Source organism: Dama dama, chromosome 5 (assembly GCF_033118175.1).
Source record: "Dama dama isolate Ldn47 chromosome 5, ASM3311817v1, whole genome shotgun sequence".
Lineage (NCBI taxonomy): Eukaryota > Metazoa > Chordata > Mammalia > Artiodactyla > Cervidae > Dama > Dama dama.
Window position 1 is genome coordinate 111,682,454 of NC_083685.1, and position 8,823 is coordinate 111,691,276.

An 8,823-nucleotide genomic window follows, 5' to 3' on the forward strand; every position below is an offset into this window, starting at 1 on the left:
GGGTCACTTGAGAAACTATCTCCCTGGCTTGAAATGCTAAAAATTCCCGCGGAATAAAACATAACTCTCACCTTTCAGGTTGTGAATATTTTTAAAATAAACAGCCTGATGATGAGTAAAATACCAAAATTTTAAAGAAAGACAGGATTCGCCTTCGCACTCGCACGATCCTGCCTCAAATCTAATCTCTACACTGGGCCAGGGAGGGAGGGGTGCCTGCTTGCCTCTTTGCCGAGTTCATCATTACCAGGTGCAAGAAAGAGGCCAAGCTCCCCCCCCTCCCCAGCCCCCATACCCCGCCCCCGCACAGGCGCCTCCAAACAGGTGCTGCCCCAGGGCGGGCTCGCAGGCAGGGGGCGGGGCGCAGCGCTCCGCCGCTTCCTCCCGGGGCCAAGTGAGCGTGGAGTTTCGATCCGCAGAGCCTGCGCAGAGGGGGCCGGCCCGGCCCGGCCCGGCCCGCCCCGCCCCCGCCCCGTCCCCGCCCGCCCCGCCCCCGCCCCCGGCCCGCCCCCGGCCCGTCCCCGCCCCGCCCGCGCGCGCCCCGCCCCCGGCCCGCCCCCGGCCCGCCCCCGGCCCGCCCCCGCCCCGCCCGCGCGCGCCCCGCCCCCGGCCCGCCCCGGGCTATGTAAGGCGGCCGCGCGTGGATTCGCGCCACCGCTGGACTCCGTGTCCCTCCGCGCAGGCGGGCGGCCCCGGAGAGCTAGTGCTGCGAAGGCGGCGACGGCGGCGGCGACCCCTGCTCATCATGGTGAGCGGGAGGGCTGGGCTGGGACCCTAACGGAAAACGATGAGCGTTGGGGGACTTGCGGGGAGGGCGGGAGGAAGTGGCATGCAAATAAGGACTCGAGGTTCCGTAGTTGAGTCGGGACTTTCTCGGCTGAGGTAGGGACCGCGCGGGGAGAATGGGGAGTGGGGATGACGCTGGAGAAAGAAGGGAATTAGGGAATCGAGCCGCAGAAGCAACTCCCCCGGCGCACATCCGGGTGGTGGGTGGTCCGGGGTAGCAGGCCCTGGGCCCGGCGCTGGGCGGGCATTCGGCACCGCCTGCCTGCCCTGGGCCTCGCTGAGATAATGTGCGCCTGCTGAGCTGTCTGGGTGCTGGCGGGAGGCGGGGCCTCGCGGCTTAGAGGAAAAGGGGCTTTACAGTAAAAAGTGTCGCTGCCTGTGGCTTTGCGCAGGCAGGAAAACAAGTGGCTCAGAGAGGTGCTGCTAACACACAGCAAGGGGTGCGCAGAGCTAGACTCCGACGCAGGTGCCCTGTACCGCCCAGTCCTGGGGCAGGCACAAAGACCGCGACTTTGTGGGGGGCCCAGGGCCGAGGAGGAGGTGGCAGGCTGTGCTGAATACAGCCCTTTGTCCGGCGCTCTCCGGCCCAGCCCCCCACCAGCCCTTCTGTGGGACCATTGTCCCCCCATCCCAGACAAGAGAGTATTATCTGTTGCTGGCATTGTTGGGGGAAGGGAGGCGGTCTTCGGGTGACCCTTCTCCACCCCCACCCTCCTCGGTGCGCTCAGGGGCCAGGGCAGCTGTGGTTTTACCCAGACATAGAGCCCCCCACCTCCAAAGAGGTCATCCTTAATAGAGGCCAGGAATATAAAGTTAGGCTTTGCTTCTAGAAACGCAGGCTTCAGGCTCTCTCCTGCAGGCACTTCCCAGCAGTTTTCCTTTCAAGGTGGCCGCAGTGGGTGATCCTTGAGGCTCTGGTTCTCTCTAGAGGGAAGAGTTTGGGGCTGCCCAGACAGCCCTCTCTTCATACTGTACAGCCAGAAGCCCTCAGGTCCCAAGGACCTAGGAGAGACCGTCTAGCACCGCACGGCTTGGGAAGGTGCCCACGACCCCGGGGGGTGCCTGTCAATCAAGGGCCGGGGTGCCTGGAGTGGGGGGATTCCTGGATAAGGCCAGGCCTGAGAGGAAGAGGTGAGGCTGGTGGGGCGGCCCTGCGTGACCTGGCTGACGCCTGTCTTCCCCTCCTCACAGAGTAGAGGCTTCTCCCGAAAGAGCCAGACGTTCCTGCCCAAGGTCTTCTTCCGCAAAATGTCATCCTCAGGGGCCAAGGACAAGCCGGAGCTGCAGTTTCCCTTTCTGCAGGATGAGGAGACGGTGGCCACGCTGCAGGATTGCAAGACGCTCTTCATCCTGCGAGGCCTGCCTGGGAGCGGCAAGTCCACGCTGGCCCGGTCCATTGTGGACAGGTACCGGGATGGCACCAAGATGGTGTCTGCCGACAGCTACAAGATCACCCCCGGTGCCCGGGGGGCCTTCTCCGAGGAGTACAAGCGGCTGGACGAGGACCTGGCTGCCTACTGTCGCCGGGACGTCCGGATCCTGGTGCTGGATGATACCAACCACGAGCGGGAGCGGCTGGAGCAGCTCTTTGAGCTGGCTGACCAGTACCAGTACCAGGTGGTGCTGGTGGAGCCCAAGACGGCCTGGCGGCTGGACTGTGCCCAGCTCAAGGAGAAGAACCAGTGGCAGCTGTCAGCAGACGATCTGAAGAAGCTGAAGCCTGGGCTGGAGAAGGACTTCCTGCCCCTCTACTTCGGCTGGTTCCTGACCAAGAAGAGTTCCGAGGCCCTCCGCAAAACTGGCCAGACCTTCCTGGAGGAGCTGGGCAACCACAAGGCCTTCAAGAAGGAGCTGCGACACTGTAGGTGGCGGGGTGTATGGGTGGGGGCACTCAGCCTTATTCGTGAGCCCCCTCGTTTGCTGGGCGTAGGGTGCTGCGTGCCCAGGACCATTGTTTTCCAAGCTCTTGGGGGATGCAGGGGGGCTCACCTGGTGCTGGCAGAGGTCTCCTGGGGGTGGTGCACAGTCAGTGGGACCTGGGAGAGGTTTTCGCCAGGGACTTGCCCTCTCACTGTCTCCCCAGCTACCCTCTCCCAGCCTGGAGCTAGACCACCGACCCTGTCTTAGAGGTCGGAGAGCAAATTGCATACTGTCATACTAGGAAGTACATCAACGTTTCATAGAACCCTGGAGGGAGAGTCTGGTCCAATGTTTTCAAACTCATTTTTAGCCGCAGAACCATTTTCTAAAATACAATATGCCATGGAGTCCTAAACTGCAGAGAACTTACTACTAGGACTACTGTTAACGCCAGTGGGGACGGTTCCCAGGCCCTGAGCCAGCCAGCGCACCTCCTGTGGCATTGCACAGCTCCAGAGAACAGTCTCATGCCTAGAGTCCAACCTCGTTTTTGCAGATGGGAAATGCACAGAACGGATGTGGGGTTTGCCCAAAGCTGTCATGAGAGCCCTAGACTCTATCGCCTCTAGAGGAGCCTTCCCTTACTGGGTCGGACCAGCGTGCCCTCCTGCTGTTTGCTCCACGGAGAGGGGAGATTTGGGATAGGGAAGGCCCCCCAGTGGCTCTTCTCCAGGGATCTGTTGGGGACATGTCACCCACTCCCACTAATCATCTCTTCTTCCTTTAATGCATTCCTAGTCCCCCCCCCCCCCCACCCCTCAATTTTAGACTTGAAATAGTCCCACCTGTGTTTCTTTGGGTTGTCAGAGGTGAGTTGTGCCTGTATATGTTCTCCGAGGACTTTTCTCAGCTCCTAAAATTCGAATGCTGAGAAAGCGGGAAACCAGGATGCTTGCACCACCTGGTATGAGCCCTGCGCCTATGAGTAGCGTCACAGAGACGTGCCCGAGGCAGGGCTCCTGGTTAGCACTGGTTCTGCCCTGTAGAGTGACTGCCCCTTGAAGCTGCATTTATCATTAAAAACTGGGACCCTCAGCTTCCTGGAGATCCAGTGGTTAAGATCCCGCGTTTGCATTGCAGGGGGCATGGGTTCAATCCCTGGTCTCAGAATTAAGATCCCACATGCCCCACGGCGTGGCCAAAAAACCAAAACAACCTGGTGTCCCTCTGCATAGGACAGCGGAGGAGAACTGTAATGGACCACAAACAAGGCCTGCCCTCTGAGTGGCGGTCTCCCTGCCCTGTGGAGGGTGCGCTACATCCTGAGGGACTCAACCCTGGGAGTTAACAGGAAAAGCCTAGTGACTGAGAAACTAGCCTTAAGGTTATCCCATTATCTTTTAAGACCCTTCCTGTACCCACTACTTTCTAAGACCCATTATAGCCTCTCATCCACCAAAGGAGGCTGTAGGCTACCTGTTGTTCCAGTGACCAGCTGTTTCTTGTTCCAGGGACCCCAAGTGAAATAGGTCATGACTGATAGTTATCTGGGTGGTCACCTCCTATCCTATCTGATTGACAGATGAGAGTTACTCACTTGCCCCACGTCCAACAGCTTAGAAGTGGGCTGGATGTTATGCTCTTTCTGGCTCCTTCCATTAAACCATACAGTTCCCCTCCTCTTTTTTCTTTCTAGCCCCCTTTTCATGACCTGCTTCCCTGTTTTTTCAGATGTGTAGCTCTGTTGAAGCTCAGATTCCCTTGGCTTATGCTGCCTTCCCCTGGGTTACAAGTGCCTTAGTTTTCAAGTCTGGGTAAGAGATGTAAAAATTTGCAGAACAAAAAGCAGGGAACTTAAAACACCTTTTCATAGCACTAGAGTTGCTATTAATTTGCCCAACATGAATGGTAGTAGATTGCTCAGTTACAGTGGATTGCAAATTTAAGCTCAAGCTCTTGGTGATAGCTGCGGCGATGCCTCTACTCTCCCGCCCTGACCACCCTCTCTCTCCCCCCACAGTTGTCTCTGGGGATGAGCCCAGGGAGAAGATTGAACTGCTCACCTACTTCGGAAAGAGACCACCGGGCGTGCTGCACTGCACAACCAAGTTCTGTGACTACGGGAAGGCCGCTGGGGCAGAGGAGTATGCCCAGCAAGATGTGAGTGCTCCCCAGGAAGCTGGCTGAAACGGGGAGTGGGCAGGGCCCTCTTGGAGACAGCCTCTCAGGAAAAGTGGAGTTTGTCCCAGCTTATGCTTCTGCAGCCTGAGTGGTACCAAGCTCAGTGGCCCCGCTAGGCAGTGCCGCCAGCTTTTGCTGTCACCCCAGGGCCTGCCCCTTCTGCAGATGCTCAGGGAATGCTGGCTTCTAAGCCTGTGTTCGGTTCCAAAGGCTAGAAGTCCCTTAGGCCCAGGAGACTGGTGCTCTGAAGTCCCTGTCCCAAGTCTGAGGCCTGGTAGTGCCCCGGAATGGGGAGTGTCAAGTGTTAGAAAGGCTTATTGGCTTAGGGGTACCAGCCCCTTCCCTGCCTGCAGGCTACCCCCATCTCCTACCTACTCACATGGGATCCTTAACCACCTGGCGTGACGCCCTGGTGCACCTGGCTGACCCCAGCCTCCTTCAGGTTGCCTCTGCAGGAAGGCTGTCCCTGACCCTCTGCCAGCTCTCTCACTTCTCTGCCTAGTTTAACAGCCATTTTACTTACTTGTTCAGTGGTCTCCTCCCACACGAATGGAAGCTTTCCGAGGGCAGCAGTGTGGTTCACCTTGTATCCCTAGGCCTCCCACAGTTGCATGAATGAACAGGCAGCACACACTTTGACTCCCACCTCTAACTGTCCATTCATTTAGCAAGATTTACTAAGCACCTGTTAACTGCCAGACAGGGCCTCCCAGGTGGCTCAGTAGTAAAGAATCTGCCTGCAGGGCAAGAGACTCAGGTTCAATCCCTGGGTCGGGAAGATCCCCTAGAGAAGGGAATGGCAACCCACTCCAGTATTCTTGCCTGGAGAATCCCATGGACAGGAGCCTGGCGGGCTGCAGTGCGCGGGGTCGCATAGAATAGGGCATGACTGAGCACATGTTCACGCACACAGTAGACGCTGTTGGGATGAGGGGTCATGAGCAAGATAGGGAAGTTTTTTATGGTCAAAATGGGAGAGATGGGCTTTCTGAGAATCAGGTATACCATAAGCCACAGTGTATGGAGTCGATTTTGATCAAAGGCCTTTGTTTCTGCCCTCGCCCCGCCCTCCAGGATACTGTCTGGATACCAGGGTGCTTTTATGGGTTGAGTCGAGTAGTAATCACAGCAGCCCTTGCCAGGTCCTCAGTCCTCACCCTGAGGAAGGTTCAGCATCAGCCCTCTCTTACAGGTGAATGAGCCTTGCAGCTCGTGGGTGGGGAGCCCAGGCCTGACCTCAGGAAGCCTGGCGTCGCTCACCCCTGCGCTCTCCTGCCTCTGGCACCGCTGGCTTTTAAAGCAACCTGCCAGTGTCGGTGGGAAGACGTCCACCCGGCACCAGGCTCTCTGCTTGTGGCGCTCACTGTCCCTCTGTCACCGCCACCACCTCTAGCTCGGTCCTCTGCCCTCTCCCCCTCTGTAGGTAGTGAAGAAATCCTACGGCAAGGCCTTCATGCTGACCATCTCGGCCCTCTTCGTGACACCCAAGACGACGGGAGCCAGGGTAGAGCTGAGCGAGCAGGAGCTGGCCTTGTGGCCGAGCGACGTGGACAAGCTGTCCCCCTCTGACAACCTGCCACGGGGCAGCCGCGCACACATCACCTTGGGCTGCGCGGGCGACGTGGAGGCCGTGCAGACGGGCATTGACCTGCTAGAGATTGTGCGGCAGGAGAAGGGGGGCAGCCGCGGCGAGGAGGTGGGTGAGCTCAGCCGGGGCAAGCTGTACTCCCTGGGCAGCGGGCGCTGGATGCTGAGCCTGGCCAAGAAGATGGAGGTCAGGGCCATCTTTACGGGGTACTACGGGAAGGGCAAGGCCGTGCCCATACGCAGCGGCCGCAAGGGTGGATCCCTCCAGTCCTGTACCATCATCTGAGCGTCCCGGGCCACCTGCCCCTTCTTTACACGGGAAGTGGGCGGGGAGGGGAGCATCCCTCTGCTTGATCTTTTGATTCTTTTTTATTTTTTACTCAAAGTTAACTTTCCTGTAATTTTTGAAAACTTGTAAAATAACTACTCTCTTTTCCTACCTACCCCCTCCCCCTCTAACGCTCAAGCTTTCAACACAAGGGGGTGGGTAGGCGTCACTTAGGAACCTGGACCACAGTTGAAACAGGCTGGGCCAAGTTTGGCCTGGACTGGAGCCGCGACCCCAAGCCCTGCTTCTAGTTACCGGGCCCCCAGGCCCACTGCCCCACACAAGGCTGGCTAGTGGGGAGGGACACCCCAGCACTGCAAGTACTCATGGAGTGGTTGGTCACCAGCCACAAAAAACTAGTGGTGGATTTGAGATGGGAGGATCCCTGGGTTTTGAACCCATTTCCTAATTGGTGTAGTATTTTCCAGGGTAGAGAAAGGGTTTACCTTCCCCTCCTCACACTGTAACTAGGTAACAGTTTGACAACTAGGGGAGAAAACAGAGTAGGCAGCAGCCACACCCCAGGCTGGCTGCAGGTCTCACCCGGGGAAAGGGATGGGCTGCCGTCCTTCCAGCAGTGTGGCCCTGCTGTGTCGGTGGGGATCAAGGCCAGAGACAGAGCCTTGGTGGGAAAGCACCAGTATTGCCGTCTGCCCAGCCTATCCTGCCTCCTTGGTGCCTCTGGAGGCCTTTGTGTCTCTGCTAAAAGGGGTCAGTGGGCACCAAAAGCCAGTGGAGTGGCCCCTGGCTGTCATGGGCCAAGCCCTATCCGGTGCCTCTGGAAGGAGGGGTTTTAACACTGCTCTAGGAGCTGGGGTTCCTGGGGTGCCCTCCACTGCCCTCCGCTCAGTAACGGCCTTGCTAATCAGGCTGTCACTCGACAGAAGTGCCTGGACTGAAGTTACTCTCCTGGCTTTGCCCAGCCTCAGCAACTTGTAAGACTGATAATGAAATAAATCATGTTAATCCTAGATGCGTGCATCTCTCTCCTCCTGGGGCCCGCTCAGTCTTCCCTGGGGCGAGGGCAGGGTGCCTTAGGACTGCCTTTGTCCCCCAGCTTGGGGCCATCGGTCCTGTCTCCCCTCTGCGGGCTGGGCACAGCTGTGGCGAGGCTGGGCAGCTGAACAGTGTTGGCTTTCATCAGGAAGCAGGAGAGAGGGAGGCTGGCCTTGGAGGCGCCCAGACAGCAGGGACACGTAGCACAGAGCAGACACTGGGCACAGGCCCCCAGGTGCGCCCAGCCAATCCAATCGGAAGGACCTCAGCAAGACCCGGAGTTATCCAGGGAGGGCACCCTCAGGTCAATGCCACTTGAAACACAAGGGAAGAGCTGACCCTCAGGAATCTCTTCCAGGCTAACAGAGGCCTGGTTGGCTACATGGGAACTTCCCAGGCCTAATGCAGTCAGCATTTCACCATGGTCTTGGCATTGAAGGGACAAGACTGAAAAGAAAGGGGCCGAGGCTCAGAAGGAAGAGAAGTAGTTGGCTGTTTGGGCCAAGGTCTTTACCCAGCCATCTCTACTTAACCAGAGCACCAAAAATCGGAGCTTCAGCCAAAGCCTCAAGTGTCTGCCTGGATGTCCTGAGATGATTCACCACAAACACGAAGCTTGACATGAACAGCATGACAAACGCCACTGCTTTCTGCCCCTGCTTGCCTTCCATGAAGGGACACGTGTGAAGGCTAGGGGCGTTTACTAAGAATTCCAGCTAATGAGCTGATGTCAGCACCCATACCACTTGGCCCAGGAGCTGCCTGTCCCACTTGGGAAGGGTCTGAGGGTCAGGGAGGCAGGATTTTGTCTTTGTTGCCATCTCCCTCAAGCAGTGGGAACTGTGAACGCCTGTGTAAATCTGAGTTAGCCCACCTGGGCACCTGGCACCCACTTTGGACACATGCAGCTTCTAGTGATTTCTGGTGGCCCCTACCATAGAATGTGCTCTCAACTCACTGCCCCAGGACTGGCATCAGGCTGGGACCCACAGCGTCCCCAGGGCCTGCTTAGCATGCATGTGCTGAACAGATTTTGAGGGGGCAGCCAGCACCCCACCTGCCCCCAGGCACCCACACCCCTCGTG

The 8,823-nt window shown here is 58.1% G+C and overlaps 1 protein-coding gene across 2 annotated transcripts; it reads left to right on the forward strand.

Annotated features, from left to right (window-relative positions):
- Positions 1–608: 608 nt before the first annotated feature.
- On the forward strand, positions 609–7,715 carry CNP (2',3'-cyclic nucleotide 3' phosphodiesterase). 2 transcript variants are annotated; one of them, XM_061144011.1, is made up of 4 exons: positions 609–748; positions 1,978–2,647; positions 4,667–4,806; positions 6,251–7,715. In XM_061144011.1, exons 1-4 carry the CDS (start codon positions 746–748, stop codon positions 6,698–6,700), a joined length of 1,263 nt encoding a protein of 420 aa, XP_060999994.1. In that variant the 5' UTR covers positions 609–745; the 3' UTR covers positions 6,701–7,715. The 2 variants fall into 2 exon arrangements, with proteins under 2 accessions (XP_060999994.1, XP_060999995.1); XM_061144012.1 differs by lacking the exon at positions 609–748 and adding an exon at positions 837–882.
- The last annotated feature ends 1,108 nt before the right edge of the window (positions 7,716–8,823 follow it).